This window comes from Teleopsis dalmanni, chromosome X, assembly GCF_002237135.1.
Source record: "Teleopsis dalmanni isolate 2A chromosome X, ASM223713v2, whole genome shotgun sequence".
Classification (NCBI taxonomy): Eukaryota; Metazoa; Arthropoda; class Insecta; order Diptera; family Diopsidae; genus Teleopsis; species Teleopsis dalmanni.
This window is the reverse complement of record NC_051848.1, coordinates 97,506,921-97,525,007: the sequence shown is the minus strand read 5'-3', so window position 1 is coordinate 97,525,007 and position 18,087 is coordinate 97,506,921. Positions and strand designations below refer to the sequence as shown.

Genomic DNA, 18,087 nt, shown 5'->3' with positions numbered 1-18,087 from the left:
TATGGATCACACAGCCAGTAACAAAGATGGCGACAGCCTTAAAGTCAATAATAAATTTTAATTAAAATTTGCAGAGTTTTTTTTCGGAATCTGTTTTATAATATAGAATTATGTTCCCATCTGATATATACCGTACAAAATTTATTCAAGTATTTGTCGGCAGCTGTGTCAGCTTTTGTTACTGTAAATAGTCTTTACAAGTGAATTTCAAAAAAGAAAAATATTGAGGCATTGACGAAAGTCAAGTTAAGTTAAATTAAAAATTTTTTAGAGTTTAATTTTCTCTATCTTTCTGTCTCTTTCTTTCTATCATGCTTGTCTGCCTGTTAATACTTTGCCAGAATAATATTTTTTTATATTACGATAGTACTCTATATTTCTCAATGGACTTTTCGTTCATTTGCTTTAATCACACCTTTGAAACAATATATTAAAAAATTGCAACTCTAACATATGAGTAAGATTTGCCATTATTTATCGATAAGTTCTTCTTTAATTCATATAAATTTTTCCAAAATTTGTCGGGAATTGCAGAATCAGCCTCTGGTTTACTAATTACTTTTCTGTTTCAGAGAAATACCTTTCTCGAGGGGATTATTTTAGGTTTGCAATCATGTAATAGTCGCTAAAGACAAGTTTTAATGAATATATATTATTTCACCATCTCTTTTATCAACTTATGACTCGAAGCATAACCTTAATAGGAAATCCTATGTAGTATACACCATTGAAGATTTTTCCCTTTAACTATTTAAGATTTGTACATGTTAATTAAACATAAATTTTGATTGGTGTTTCTAGGATAGAGTTCCGGTGAAATTTATATTGTCATTTTTATTGTACATCGATAGTTTTTTAAGCCTATTAGCAACTAGAAGTGTTTTTAATCAATAAACGAATTTTAAACTTTAACTCAATATCTTAGGAATGACGTCATTTTGAAGCAACTAAATCAATTTAAGCGTGATTTATATCTAATTTATACCGTATATTGTGATGAACGACATCCGCGTTAAAACAACATACGTTTCGGGTGACAATGTAATTGAAACCAAATTTGTTCATCTTTATTTAAATCAAGGTGTCTCTTTCTTCCGGATACCCCTCTTTAACGAATAAAAATTGGATGAGAATGAGTATTCGCTCAATAAAGTTTTTATTGTACGTGAAGATTTTCTCGTAGTCTTCTCAGACAACTAAGTTAGGTGCTACCTGCCGGATACCCCTCTTTAACGAATAAAAGTTGGATGAGAATGAGTATTCGCTGAATAAAGTTTTTATTGTACAGGAAGATTTTCTCGTAATCTTCTCAGACAACTAAGCTAGGTGCTACCTGCCGGATACCCCTCTTTAACGAATAAAAGTTGGATGAGAATGAGTATTCGCTGAATAAAGTTTTTATTGTACATGAAGATTTTCTCGTAATCTTCTCAGACAACTAAGCTAGGTGCTATCAGCTCATTATGTATTGACTTTTGTTATTGTTGCGGCTCTTCGCTAACGATAAAGAAACTCTTTTATATATTATGTCAGTGTCCATCTTTGACTGTTAAAATTAATTGTTCTTAAAGCCTCTTTTTTAACTGATCTGACTTTAGTTAAACAGAATTTGTTTTGTAATCTCTTAAATCCTCCTAAACTCTTACACCAGTAACCTAAAACTTGTATAACAACACGTCCTCTACCACAACTATGAGAATTGCACGAAAAAGTTGTATGTCGTACGAAAAAATGCTCATCTATATCCGTTCGCAAAAATAAATTGTAATTTTTCAAATATTTTGCCAAAAATTATTACTAAAATGTCCATTTCTGTTTCCGTATGAAGCACATCTCCATTGTGATTCCAAATGCAAATAAAAATAAAAATAATACACAAGAAAAAGGATAATAAAATAAAATTTTAGAAGGTCACATCTTTATTCACTAGAGTTCTTATCTTCATTCCTGCTGGGATGGCTTTTGTGTAATATTTAAGACGACATAAGGGAACATTCAAAAAATTTCGATATTCGAAGTTCCAGGCAATAAAAAAGTATGAACTCAAAAACGATGATAAAAACTCAAACATCCACGCAACATGCATACAAGCAATACATTCAGCTATAATTCAGAAATTCAGCTATAAATTTTGATTTTACATACAAACAAAATCAATGCACATATCAGCACGCACACAGCCACATATCCTCTTGGCTTGGCACAATAAGAAAATTATGAAAGTTGGAATTTATTTGTGTGAGAGATTTGTCATTGAGTATAACTGTAAGTGGCGACAAGTTTTGTTGGTGGGTGACGTTTGAAGAAACTGACTTTGTTAACACGAAGTAATGCACGAAGACATCCAACGAACAGTGCCCGCATTCAGCCGAACATTTCAACTTTTTTTGTTGCTTTGGCTTCAGAATTCATTACTGCCATTGACTGAATCATGGTCTAATGTAGTGTGCATGTGTGAGTGCTGTGTGCTGTGCTCTGTGGGCTGTGTACGTATGTAACAAAGAACAAACTACAGTATAAACTGCATAATACTCCCTGTTCCTCTGACTTCCTGACCTTCCTGACCAATTAGTTTTGCAGCAATAAACTTTCATTTAATATATATTAAAAGAAAGATGAATAAAAAAAATAGTTTTTGCAAATGTTTTTTATTTAATGGTAATTAGTTGAATTTATTTTAGAATTAGATGAAAGACCTAAAGCATAAGCATTGCTAAGCGATAACTTCGCTATGCTTTAAGTTTAAGCAAAAAATTAATAAAATTAAATCAAATGCTTGAGCATTAACATTACGCGAGCTCAGCAATCAAATCAACCCAAGCACCCACACCCAACCCCAACCCAACCCCCACTACTTTGCACTACTCACAGTGAACAAAAGCAACACCATGCAACCAAGACCAAAGTGATAATGGTTTTACTGGGCGTTAGTCGCTTTTGCTTCCCCCTTCAGGCGATTCCAGCGAAGCGCATAAACAATAGAGCAAAAGGGTTGCCAGCTTGCTTTCAGTGCATTTACGAAAGATTCAAAACAAAAACAACGTAAAAAGTGTTCCGCAGTTTTGCTGCGATTGTCACCTCACTCCCCGTTCCACCAGTGAACAAAAACTTTGCATACGTTAACATTAACGCGCTCTCCAGTGCCACAATCCATCCATTAATTGAAGCCAAAGAATTACTCCAAATTGTATTGTCTTCACTCATTAGTGCCAGCGAAGCAAAACGTAGAACTGCCGGTCTTGCCACGCTGCCATCACACTTGCCAATTCTCATTTGCTAAGCGGTATAAAATACTAAAAACAAAATACCTAATGACTACCGACTGCTGCCTGCCGACTACTGACTAACGAAAGACAGATAGACAAACTGACAAACTGACAAGCTAGCTGGGGAGCCGTCAGTCCGGAAGTGTGCGCCTGCAGCATGAGGATAACATTCTATTTTGTGCTTGGAGAGGATGTGCCAACGCATGAAAATGCTGGCAAATCCTTATAATCCGTAATAATTTTGTTAATGGCATTAATCACTCAACGGCATTCTGCCATTGTTTCAGTAAGGATTTCTTTCGATTATGGAAATGTGTTCGAGGAGCTTCACTGTTTGGGTTCTCACTGCACTGCTTGTGTAAGCAACATTGCTTAATTATTGGACTTAAAAGATTTATGGATTCAAATGAATTTACATATAAAACTAAATACTTACTAAATGCAAAGATAATCACATATATTTTTTCGTTTACTTCAATTAGCAACTTGAAAATTCAAAACGCAGTGAAGGGTAACACTGCGCTATTTGAATTCTACGAGGGATAAAGAGCAATTCCAAACAAAAAGAAAAAAAGGCTAAGGGGTATTCATGAGTTCGAGTAACGAGCTTGGTAACCGAGTAAAAGTGCAACCACTTACGCTAACTCGTGAGCACACCTGTTTGTGTCGATTTCTTAATCTCAGCTGTTAAAATCAGCTGTGTTTTAATAAATTTGTAAATTATTGTGAAAACAAAAGAGATTCTGATATAAACATCAATATTATGCCAAAGTTAAGCGAAAAAAGTAAAAGTGCTGATATTTTGATAAACAAAAAGTAGTCTGTTTATAATAGTTGGTGATAGTTAACAGTGATTATTGAATTGAACATAATTTATTAGTGCCTAGTGCCTTTATTAAAGCAAAATGGTTTAACATAATATTAAATTTAATACGGTATAAAAATTTTTTAATATCTAAAATTTAACATAATTTAAGAGGTCTCAGTATGCTATATATATTAGTTTTTAATATAAATATATTATTATGTTGAGAGACAAGTTGAGTCAGTGCACCTGAGCACTTTTACTTTTTCTTAACTGCGAGGTTTCTTCAAAACCCCTCTTTGCGCCTTGACTGGATTATTATTTATCACATCATCAGACTAAGTAATAATTGACCTGAGATCTGCATACCTCTCCGAGGAGCCTGTAACCATTCTAAGATTTGATAACGCGGTGTTAGTAAGTCTGTCAGATTTCGCAAATAATTTCAGGGCTCTATCCTTTATATATTTTTTGATGGGATCAATATTGAGGTCCCTAAGGATGTCATTCGTCCTAATGTACCAAGGAACTTTGAAAAGTCTTCTCAGAGCCTGGCTTTGTGCAATTTCTAACTGGTGAATAGTAGTGTTTGAAGCTTTGCTAAACGCTACACAACTATATAGAAGTGACGGACAAATTATTTGGTTATATATAAGTTTCCTGTTCTTAGCATTGAGGTTTTCTTTTCTAAATAGCGGTTTCTAAATAAAAAAAAAAAAGTAATATATATATATATATTATTACAGGACAGAGTACCTTTGTTTTTTATCAAGAGGATTATTTCCGAAAGTAAATGGAAGGAATGATGTTTAGTGAAGTATTGGCTTTACTTGAATATTACATACCTTTAAAATTATTAGAGGATAGTTTGGTACGGACAAATTTCATTAGTCGAGTAGAGAAGGAGCTAATTAAATGGGTTGTTGTGCGTTATATAATGAATCGAAGTTTAAAATAATTTCCAAATACTAAATGAGAACTAAACGAGAGGAAATGTTTTTAAACATTTGTTGCAGTATTTGTGCTGATAGAAAAAATTTTAACTTTTATTAGATACAATTTTTTATATATATACTTATTTAGTTTAAATATATGTCTAATATTGTATATACATGTCTAATATTGTTCTAATTATTTAATCGTTTATATTGCTGTTAATGAAAATTGAAAAAACTTTACGATTTCGTATTTAGCTCTGTGCAGGAAACGTCAAAGACATTATAAATGCTATATATTACTGATCAGTATAACCAGATCAATCGCTAGACAAGTATTCTCTCTGTATCTGCTATCTATCCTGTTCACAAACGAACAGGTGCTTCAGCAAAACAAATGAAACTTTGTTTAGCGAATATTTGAGAGTCCACGCAGAATATGTCCCCATATTTAAAAGAATTGTTGAATATTATCGAGAAAGCACATATAAAAATAAGTAAGATAAATAAATATGTGTTGGACTCAATTTCAAAATAACGAAATAACATAATTGAATACTTAGTAAATAAATATTTGTCTTATATCTATGAACATTAGCCCATGCCACACTTGAGTAAAATTGAGGATTAGTTTTCATAACAGTTTTCCCTTTTATTCATACTTTGAGACTGTGGAAGGGTGATGCAACCAATATTTTTCTTCTGCCATTTTCAGTTTCGCATTTATTCTTAGTGCCAAAATGGAACAACGAAAGTAAGAAATTTATATGTAATTTATGAATACTAAAATAAATAAAAAGAAAGATATAAAAAATATGAACTACCCAGAATATTTCTCAAAATGTTTCGTATGTTTTTCCACGCACACACAACCAGGCAGAATTCATGTATATGAATTTTCAGTCCTCAGAGTTCACTAAGAGTAGCAAACATCACAAGTTAATACATCAAAATCAATCCCAAAAAAAAAATTACTCAAGTATAAGCACGAGCCATTGAAAACATTAAAGTTTCATCAAAGTCGATCTCATTTAATTCTTATATGCGTAACAATCCCAACAATTTCGGGTAATAAACTATTAAGATAGTAACTGAATTGTCAGACTGAGAAATTAACTCAAGACGTTATATTGAAAAAAAAATGTATTGATTTACATTTATATGTTTTTAACACCCAAACATATGTTATACACTCACTACTTACTAGGAAATTCGATATATACTATTCTAACTAAACGTTTAGATTTGTATAACATATATTTCATTGAGCTCCATAGATGCACGTTCTTTCCTTTTAAATTAACAATAATATGAACTACCTAAAGTGCTGTGACGTTTAAGAATTAACAGGTATTTATCTGATAGCGCCTGATTGATTTTCAGTTACTGGAAATTACTTATGAGAGTTTTTATGAGAGATATTAGAATCATAAAAATAAATCTTCATACCAACATCAAATCCAATAGACAAAATTGACAATGACAATGATAATTACTAAAACTTTGAGTACTAAATAGAGAAATTAAATTAAATATAACATATTTTTAAATTTTCTTGCACGAATAAGTGCATTGATTTTTTTAAGAAGTAATTACCCAAATTTATAACAAGTGACACTTTTAGTAACTATATATGGGAAAATTATAAATATTTTATTGAAAACTTTGTAGAAAATTTTTTAATATATTTCTTTTTCTTGTTTATCAATTTGTATCTGTTTATACTATATAAATAGTTCATCTATAGCTAAAATTTTATTAGCCGATCCATTACCTACAAACTGGTGCATAATTAACTCAGATTATTGTTCCCACCTCCAGAGCTAATTCCAGAATTTTATAATAAAATAAAAAATATTTTCCCACCTGCTCACAAAGCTTAAAAAATCATTCTAGCCCAACTGTCGTATTTAACTTCCTCCCACTTCTTGCCCTTCTTACATCTGAAAAAAACTCTTTTGTAGAAACGATTTTAGTTTAACAATATGATAAAAGTTAGCAATAAGTAGTGTTTTGCAAGCTTCCCAGATAATCATATAGGGAGATTGAATATGTAAATTTGTAAGTCATTGAAAAAATCATATTGGAGTTGAGTGATATTATATATAAAAAAAAATAAAACTATTTTAATAACCAAAAATTTGTTTCCTTGTGTCCATTTAACAAACTTGTTGAAATATAAAATTATTATTATCATTGAAAAACATTTCATTTGTTTCCATTTTAGCCGAAATTCTTCCTTTCGATTCATTTCGTATTTCGATATCCTATTGTCTATAAGCACTCTTTTAAATTTGTGAGGACACTTCAACAACTTGTCGAAAAGGAAGCAATGCCTTTTATAGCCAAGCTACAGTTGATTAGTAATCGATCAATAAGATCGCAGGAAAGACTAAATATCACTATATCCCACATTTACTCACCTAAATTTGACTTCCACCAAAAGTTCCTAGCTCTAATACCAGACAGGAACGACTGGGAATGGAACATACCTCCATTCGTTAGAGACAACCATCTGTACACGGATGGCTCTAGAATGATGGAAGATGTGTGGACGAGAGTATATGGAGTTAAGCAAAAAGAGGAAATATATGTGAGTATGAGTCAAGAAAACTTCAAAACTCAAAAAAAAAGCCAAAACCATTCTGCGGTCCTTTATTGAGCTTTTTCAAACTGATTGAGATAATATAATTGCCTGCAGACAAGCTAAAAAATTTATGCCGAATCGATCAAAAGCCAGAACTAGGGAGCTTCTAATACTGAACAAAAATGGTATCCAACAGGGTTTCTCACTGGACATTACGGAGTAAATAAGCATCTATCATACCTAGGTGTCACAAGAACCGATAGCTGCAGACTTACCGATAGCACTTGTACTTAGTACTCTTCCTTCGAATGATCTTTGATACACTACAGAAATAACATATGTGACAAAATTCACTGTGGAATGTGTTCTATTTGTATCGCTGAGGGTTTCACGACAGTTATTCGCACAAAAAGTTCATTGCATCACTGTTCTATCCTAGGTATATGTCAATTGTAAAAACAGTAATATTGATACAGATCTAAATGCGAAAACTGAAAATTATCAAAATAAATTCACAGATCCTGTGAATAAAGGAAATTGGCAATCGATTTAAAATGCAATTCATGAATTGACATGACAATTCAAATTAAACAGTCAAATGTCAAATTGACTATAGTTTGAGGTGAATAATTACATCTTATACCAGATAAATGTTTAATGTCTTTAGTTATCCCTAGTCATTGTATCAATGATTATGATGTTTCTGTAGGTCTTACTTCTTCTGAAACTTCTTCTGCACCCTTTACACAAAATATGGTATATTGATTTGTCAATATATGTTTTACACATTGAAGCCAAAGCCATACAACGTATGAAGTACATATTACATATTCTCGTTCAGCCGGACCCGTTGATTGGATTTAACTCTGTTCATTTGTCAATCTAAATGGAATAATGAAATTTTTTACCCATACTTTTTGAGAGCAAACTTTGATCATTCGTATGTTTGACTGAAATCGGGTCATTAAATTATAAAGCCATAAAATTTGAACAATCAAATATAAGTTTTTTCGGTTTTAGATAAAAATATTTACATAAAATTTGATATAGAACGTACTTATATTTACATAAAAGACTGCATAAAATAATCTTCATATCGGTTCAGGTAATAATGGTTCCGGTTAAATCTAGTTAAATCTAGTTAAATAAACTGTAAATTCTGACATATTTTTGGTAAAAATAGTAAAAAAACAGTAAAAAAACACTCCCCAGAACAGCACCACGTCCAGCAATTAATGCAGCAGTCAAGTCGTCTGCCGTCCTCGCTATAGAAACCCAAATGAAAATATCAACAAAAAGTCCTCAATTCCCAACTCCGGAGCAGGTCTCCACGCCAGAAAACAACCGGACTAATGGTAATGTTGCTGGCAATACAACGAATCGAAATATCGTACATCCTGCAACCTTTGTTAAGAAAGTAGGCAAAGTTAATTTCAACGAGACAAAAAAGGTCTGTCTGTGCATACAAATAACTCCTGCCGCAATAGACGACCACCACAAGATAAGAAGATATTTGAATGAGATCAGTGAGCCATACCACACCCACATTCTTTTCAACGAAAAACACCTCAATATTATAATTAGAGGTTTGGAGGTGGCAGAGCATTGAAGATGTAAAAAAAGATCTTTTAAGCCAAGGATTTAGCATCTTTGAACGTCACTTTTTGAAAACCAGACAATCAACCAGCAATCTAGTCAAAATCCGACTGCCAGCAGACCAGAAGAACATCTATAATGTCTCCAGCGTTTGCCATTCGAAGGTGATAGTCGAAGCCCAGCGGTGAATTCATTCAATCGATGATCCTGTTAATTTTGCTAAACCATGATTTCTGATCACGCAATCTATGTGTGACTTCGCAGTTTATTCAGCTCAAGCTGCTTACCTATAATTCATTAGACAAAAAAAAATAGTGTACATAATATTTTATTCGCATTTACAAATATATTATTGTGTGAAATTTTTTCACACATCAATTTTTCTTGGAGTTTCTCAAAATATATTTTTAATTATTCGTCACAGATATTGGAAAAAAAATTATTCGAATAATCCAATGTAGTAGGTACTTTGGTTTGTCTAGGTGTCATGAAAGAGCTCTCATGTTATATTGAAATTGTTTTCTAGCTCCAATTAGTATATAAATCTAAAGTTAAAAAGTCGCTTTTAATTAGTTTAAAAGCAATAAAATTATAATAAAATTTATTAAATTAAGCCCCTCCTCAACTATGTGAGCAATGGCGTTCGGATATATTAATACCTCGCCCATAACTCCAACCAGCGACTTTATGGGGATCTTAGTAACAGTCCGTACTTGACGTATGACAACTAGAAGCAATAACAATGCGTTCATACATACAAATTATTTGTTTGCACTACCACTGCTGCATGTAATAGTGTATGCGTGCAACTACCTTTTCATCCAATTAAGGACAATGTAGAGCTTGTCGTTACAGCTGGCTTGTGGAGCAACTGCTAACGGTGGTTGAAGGGGACCAAACTCAGAAACCAAACACAAAAACAATTTGTTGAAAAAGCTTTTCCTGAAAGCTATTTGCTAACAGGGGGAAGTACTTTCAAAAGCACGTAAGGCGTATCCTTGCGGTATAAAACGGCTGGCATTGCTTTGGTGAATTCAGAACTTACCACGACGTTGCACGAACAACATCCAAGGACTATACGAACCACAACCTTCATAAATTGTGAAAGCATATCAAAGCCGTCGGAAAACTGTGTACGGCCAGAGTTTGCAACAAAATGGGATTCACAACTCTAAGTCATTTACGATTGTCCAAGAATTTTATCGCGTACGGACTGTTGAGGAGGCTACGCAAGCAGCACAAGTACACCAAAATACGTTAAAGGCATTTCAAATTAAAGAAAATATTTAATTAAAGAAAATGTTTATTTAAGTGCAACAATCTAAAGAATATCATATCGAATCATATCACAAAAAGTATATATATGAAAATATATATATATATCTCTATAATTGATACAGGTTATACTTTAGTTTATTCCTTACCTATTGGTGTACACTCAGAATGAAGCTATTAATCATTCTTTAGTAACAATAATGATTATATATAGTAAATAAATAAAAACTTTGTATTAAAAATAAATAAAATGAAGTGTTCATAATTTGTGAAATTGATTTGATTTTTATTTTTTTTGACTGGACTTCGAATGTGTTCTTCCAAATCGATATTAAAATATATAGTGCATTATCCACTTTTGTGATTTCGCAAAGAATGACAGAAATGTTAGAAACACAAAAGTAAAAATATTAATCCTTCTAAACATTATACTTATTTTTTAAATATAATCTGGAATGTTTAGACAATTAAATTTTAAACATATTTCTATAATTAGATAACAACATCGTTATCATATTTCCTAAGTAGTACCTCGTGAAATTGTAAGAATTTTGAATATATTTTATTATTGGTATTCGTTCTACCCTCACTAAATAGAACACTACATAAATAAACGCGATAGCATCCTCTTTCATTCCATGAACTTCACTTGTATTGATATTAAAGGAGTGTCTCATATATAAGATTGTTTTGTAAAAATGTTTGCAAATAGAGAACAATTTGGTTATCTAGAAACCATACTTTTAACAGATGTCAATAATGTAGGAAAGAAAATCGCACTCTTGAGATATTACCTTCAACTTTCTTCCCAAAACTGAATCAAGTCTCTGAAAATGTGAAATCAGTATTGAAATTGGGTTAAGGTAAAACTCAATAATAACTTTATCCATAATCAATGCAAGAAACTAATTAGAAATACTTCAATTCGGTGAGTTAAAGCTACAATTGGCTGAGTAAAAATTAAATTGGTATTATTTTGTATAATCCATTAGTTTTCGACCTACAACACAGTCAAAACTTAATTACCTCGGGTAAAAACTCCTAACATCGAGAACAATTATGAAACCATATGATTTAATAAGAAAGACAATAATGACTAGTGGAATAGTGGATTAATTACGTTGATTTATTTAAAATTTTAGGCATTTCCATTTCAATCTTATAGCAGTCTTATATACTAAAGACGGACACACCTACTTTTAACCTTACAATTTTTAACTTGCAATTTTTAACTTCAAATTTTTTACTTCAAATTTTTTACTTCAAATTTTGAACTTCAAATTTTGAACTTCAAATTTTGCAATTTCAAATTGGAACTTAAAATTTGTGAACTTTAAATTTTGAACTTCAAATTTTGAGCATAAGAAATATTGTACAAAGTTTATGAAATTAGAAAAATATAAAAATACATAACTTTATTTCCTCTTCCGTTTAATAGGAACCACTGAGTGATGTTCTTCTTCAGTATATTTCCTTTTTCTAACGCGAGGAAGTTGATCGACATTTTCTAGTAGTAGCTTTTCGTTCCTCTTCCTAGATTTTGCAATCTTTTTCTTTTTACAAGTTTCCTTCCGTTTCGTCTGGGTGGGTGTAGGTGGACTTACGCGCTGTTTCTTGACCTTCTTGTTGACCTTCTTCTTGGGCTTAGCTTTTTCATCCTGCATTTCGGTCCTAATGCACTTAACGTTTTCACGTTCCTTCTTCATAACTTTTACTTTCTTTTTTGTGTCTTTTTTCGCTTGAGTCTTTCTGGCTCTTACGGCATCTGTATTAACCTTACCCTTACCACATTTTCCACTTAACAACCGTGCCGTGACAGAGCGTGTAACAATAATGGAGCGTCTAACAGTAATAGATTTGCGTCTAACAGTAATAGATTTGCATCTAACTGCTTTTCCAGTCGCAGCATCAGCTTCACTATTTGAAGACACCATTTGTTTTAATTTCTGGCGATCCATTATTAAGCTTTGGCAATGGACTAAACTACTCGGACTCTGCTTGTAGTAAAAGTTGTTTCTTGCTTTCTATTGAAAATAAATTGGTTGGTACGATATACCTCTAGCAAAGAACCTGATTTTCTAACACACAATCAGACTGATTTATAGTTTTTAAATATTTTTCAATTGAAGTTAAATTTAATTCGAATTTTGACTTCTATTTAGCTTGCTTATTTAAATATACAAAATTCATTCAATTTACAGAAATTAATATTTTTCCCAAATACTGAGGGGGGAAAAGGAAATAAAAGTAAGAGACCTTTAAGTCTATTTTCTTTGTGAACCATAACATAGATTGCTGAAAAGAATCTATTTGGGAAAATTCTTTATCATAATTTACAGTATCGACAATTTCCAAGATTTATATAATTTAATAATAAATAGGGCATCAAATTTATCAATATTTAACATACTGAAAATTTTTGTTCATTTGAAATGTTTACAATTAGAGGTGTTTTTGAATAAACTTTTCTTAGAAACCCTACAAGCTGGAAAATATATTGGACTCTTTGGTATTAAAGTCCTTAGCGATACCACTTAGTGCAATTAATAGGGTGTGATCGCAAATCACCAATAAGGTGACTATAACTAAGTATTCCTGGTTCTGCTCCCAATCAGAAAATGTTTTTTCCCGGGTTTAATAGTCACTGATCCATCAGTGTCACAATAATTACTTTAAATCATTACTATTACGAACTGTTACGATAATAACGAACTACAAAATTTATAAGAAATCTCTTGGAAGAATTGTAGCAGGCTCTTCTTACCTTACAGATGTTGTCTTTCCGAAAAGTTATTTCTGTTTTTATCATAAAATCGTTGTATACGCGGTTGATGACAATTTTGATATCAGTCTGGATCCTCAGTGGTGATTATGTGCATATTTTATCAATTTCGTTATCTATCTCGATTTGTAAAAAATCAATGCGCTCAGAAGCCCAGAACACATGGAACTTCCTTTCGGTTTCAGTGAATCAATGGATTGTTTCTATTTAAATACATTTTATAAAAATGCGTTGTGCGCTGTAGTTGGTAATATAATCCGATATAGTCCGATTGTCAGTATAAAATTTTTATTGTATATAATTTTTACACTTTAAATTTGAACAATAAAAGTTTTCACTACTTTGTGCGGATTTAGCTTCTAATTTTATAGGTTCAAAGTCTTGAGACTGCCACTTGTAGTCCAACAATTATACTGACTTAAAAACCAAAAACAATTCTGCTTAGGTATTAAATAAGACATTTTGTTATTATATTTCACTACTATTCAAAAATCGAGCTATAAACAATTATAGTCGTTTTTTCTTTTGAAACGACTACATATTTCTTTTGTATAGAAGATGCTTCAATAATGTGATTGCCAATATGACTACGTGATATATAATTATTAGCAGTTTAATCCAGCATTAGATCTGTTTTCAATTTTTTAGCCATCCATGATCACATCCATGAAAGTGAAACCTTCAGCGTTTTGATACCAGACCTTTGTCCAACCATCTGTATTTACTTCTTGTTGCTGTTTAGTATTTATAATCCATGTCTGTTGATTGACTTGTCCAAAGTCCGTTTTTTAAAAATTTAGACCTTTGAATTTTGGAACCCTACTTTATTGGTCTGCGCTACTTTTCGGCATACAAATCCGTTGATGGCATGATTTAAATAATTTTAAGGGCATCTGCTGACTTTAAGAGTAGCCGCTGCACTTGAAGCAACCAATAAAGAGTTTTTTTCTAGTAAAATTTTTTATATTATCTTATCTGCTGCATTCTAGGACTTATGGTGTTTTTATAAGGTCGTAGTAACATTTGCTTATTGATTGGGTTTTCACAAGGGGAGAAACCCTTTTAATAATAATATAAGAGAATCAATAATAACTACGTCCTCTGATAGTACTCGTAATTGAAATAATTTGATTTCAGTTTATTTCGTATTTACCTGTCATTCCCATATTTATTTATCTCACTTTTATTTTTCCCACATATATTAATATTTCATCGCAGACAGATCAAGTATTTGCTGTTTAAACATTGGTCCGACAACTTTAAATAATTTTATTCGCAAATTACCTGACTTCATAACAGATAAGTAATAGTAGGTTTTTTACTTAATGAAAGGTTTCAATGTGTCCACTACATAAATAAATAGATCATAAGAAATATTCGTATGGAAATAACACGTTCTAGAATAAGAGTAGAACACAAAGTCCAGAAAGTCCAGGTTTACAATCTGTGATAACAAGTTTTATAATCAGATTTTAATCCAGTACTCTTGTTTTTATTTTTAAGTTATATATAAATAATAATGACACTTCAAATATATTTGTTTTTTATGTCAAAAAAGAACAGTCAAATCAACTTAATAAAAAATTTTCGATAAAAATTTCTTAATATTTGACTGATATATACTATATTTTTGAATCAAAATAATTATGTGGTTATTTAAGAAATTATTTGGCAAATCAAACGTGGAAGAAAGGTAATTAATTTTTATGAAAATTATAAATTAGATTAATATTCATAAAAACTTTTTTCTCTAATTTCTTTTTGTGATTAATCTCCGTCATACCACAGCCGAAACACAGAAGCATCTGGAAACGATGCAATACCAAATACGGACTTAGCAGGATTGAGCTGCAGTTCGCAATCTCCTCCAATTGAACAGGTAACGATGGTGTGTAATGAGACGTCAGTTTCGGACAGTAATTTAAGTATCCGCGGTAGTGTCGTTTGTGATGATCTACCACAAAGGCAACTATTACCTGTAGAAAAGACAGAGCTCAAGATAGAACACGTTTATAATTTACGTAGTCGTAGCAAAAATTCAATTTCAGAGAGCCTTAATGTAAATGAAGAAGGTTTAACTTCTCGAGTTGTGAATGATGAAAAGACAATCTGTGGACAAAAGCAATCCATTCATGCGCAAGATCTTGGTAAGCGAAAGAAGGATGAATTAACTCAACATGGTGGTGGTGATACTATAAGCCGTTCGGTTGTAATAAATGAAACAAAACTTGAGAAGAAACTCAATATTGCAAAACGTAAAAGGTGTAGCACTGATGAGGCTGCAACAGCTAAAAGGATACGTACTGAGGACGAGGATGGAAATGATGCTTCCAATATGGACACAAGGGATGCTGAATAAGAAGAGTAAAACTTGAAATATAACTAAAGAAAAAGTCCACCTTAATAAATATTTATTTTCGTATTTATTATATTCAAATAGTAAGACATATTTAAAAAAAAAAATTTATGTGTTAAAAGTGATTAACAAATTCTATTAAAAATAATCATTTTGCATATATATTCTGACATCATGTATATATCTCTGAATAAATTCTTTGAATTAAAACGTTCGATTTAAACTGATAGTTTCTTAGATACTCATTGAAACAACAACATATCCCAGTACTGTATAACTTTTAGTTCCAATTAATCAATGATACGGAGAGTATGGGAGAAAGTTAATCAACTATCCACACTATTTCTGCAGTACTGAAGTTTAGACAGATTTTCAATTTCCAGATAGAAGACGAAAGTAAACTCAATTTGAGTTTGTGGTCGTAGATATAATATTGGTAGCAGATATAAGATAGACACATAAGAGGTAGCAAATACTCGTACTACAAAACTACAATTCATTGAAATTCGGCTTGGAGAAATAATCTACACACATGAATGCAAGTAGCTCAATAGATCTCTTGGTCTTTTACTTTCGGATCCAATTGATTCCGTTAATTCTTAACTTAGGTTTCGTTCACGTACTTATTCTAACAACAAAAGCCTCGTCAAGCAAGTCACGTCTGCCAGAAAGAGATCTTATCTGTTGGTGACATCGTTAATAAGTAGTAGTGCGCACAACTACTGGTTTCAATTACAAATGTTTCAGTTGCTCAACAGATATTTTTTACTGGCAGCTATATTTTTTTTCTGCTTCGAATATTAAAAAAATAACATTTATTGTATTAATAGTTTCTGATGTTATTATTTTTCTTTACCATATTTAAAGGATTTTATATTAAACGGTCTATAGTAGTTCGTAACAGCAGGAACTTATAATTAAGTTAGCTTAACATTTTTTTAATGTTTTTCCTTTATATTCATGAGGTTCTGAGTTCTTCTGAGTTCAATATCTTAAAAACACTACCAAAATTTTTGTGCAAAATTGATGACGAAAACATATATCAGAAGGACTTTACGAATAAAATTACTTTTATGAAGCAGTTTTAATGAACTAATTATTAAATTTGCTCTGCAAATAATTTAATATATATGTTTACTGTTATTACGTTATTACCTCTCGACCTCACTCCACCTCACAAATTGGTGTTAATTTGGATAATTCATTAATTTTCGTCGTATAACACAGTCAAAACTTAGTTACCTCGGATAAAAACTTAATAAGAAAGACAATGATGATTTGCAATTCAGTGGAATATTTACTTTGATTTATTTAAAATTTTAGGCATTTCCATTTCAATCTTATAGCAATCTTATATACTAAAGACGGACACACCTATTTTTAACCTTACAATTTTTAACTTGCAATTTTTAACTTCAAATTTTTTACTTCAGATTTTTTACTTCAAATTTTGAACTTCAAATTTTGAACTTCAAATTTTGAACTTCAAATTTTGAACTTCAAATTTTGCAATTTCAAATTGGAACTTAAAATTTGTGAACTTTAAATTTTGAGCATAAAAAATATTGTACAAAGTTTATGAAATTAGAAAAATATAAAAATACATAACTTTATTTCCTCTTCCGTTTAATAGGAACCACTGAGTGATTTTCTTCTTCAGTATATTTCCTTTTTCTAATCCGAGGAAGTTGATCGACATTTTCTAGTAGTAGCTTTTCGTTCCTCTTCCTAGATTTTGCATTCTTTTTCTTTTTACAAGTTTCCTTCCGTTTCGTCTGGGTGGGTGTAGGTGGACTTACGCGCTGTTTCTTGACCTTCTTGTTGACCTTCTTCTTGGGCTTAGCTTTTTCATCCTGCATTTCGGTCCTAATACACTTAACGTTTTCACGTTCCTTCTTAATAACTTTTACTTTCTTTTTAGTGTCTTTTTTCGCTTGAGTCTTTCTGGCTCTTACGGCATCTGTATTAACCTTACCCTTACCACATTTTCCACTTAACATCCGTGCCGTGACAGAGCGTGTAACAATAATGGAGCGTCTAACAGTAATAGATTTGCATCTAAGTGCTTTTCCAGTCGCAGCATCAGCTTCACTATTTGAAGACACCACTTGTTTTAATTTCTGGCGATCCATTATTAAGCTTTGGCAATGGACTAAACTACTCGGACTCTGTTTGTAGTAAAAGTTGTTTCTTGCTTTCTATTAAAAATAAATTGGTTGGTACGATATACCTCTAGCAAAGGACCTGATTTTCTAACACACAATCAGACTGATTGATAGTTTTTAAATATTTTTCAATTGAAGTTAAATTTAATTCGAATTTTGACTTCTATTTAGCTTGCTTATTTAAATATACAAAATTCATTCAATTTACAGAAAAATAATATTTTTCCCAAACACTGAGGGGGGAAAAGGAAATAAAAGTAAGAGACCTTTAAGTCTATTTTCTTTGTGAACAATAACACAGATTGCTGAAAAGAATCTAT

At 31.5% G+C, this 18,087-nt stretch overlaps 1 protein-coding gene across 1 annotated transcript; it reads left to right on the top strand.

Annotated features, from left to right (window-relative positions):
* The first annotated feature begins 14,880 nt into the window (after positions 1-14,880).
* Positions 14,881-15,686, top strand: LOC119662151. Its single transcript, XM_038071709.1, has 2 exons — positions 14,881-14,939; positions 15,035-15,686. Exons 1-2 carry the CDS (start codon positions 14,893-14,895, stop codon positions 15,603-15,605), a joined length of 618 nt encoding a protein of 205 aa, XP_037927637.1. The 5' UTR covers positions 14,881-14,892; the 3' UTR covers positions 15,606-15,686.
* The last annotated feature ends 2,401 nt before the right edge of the window (positions 15,687-18,087 follow it).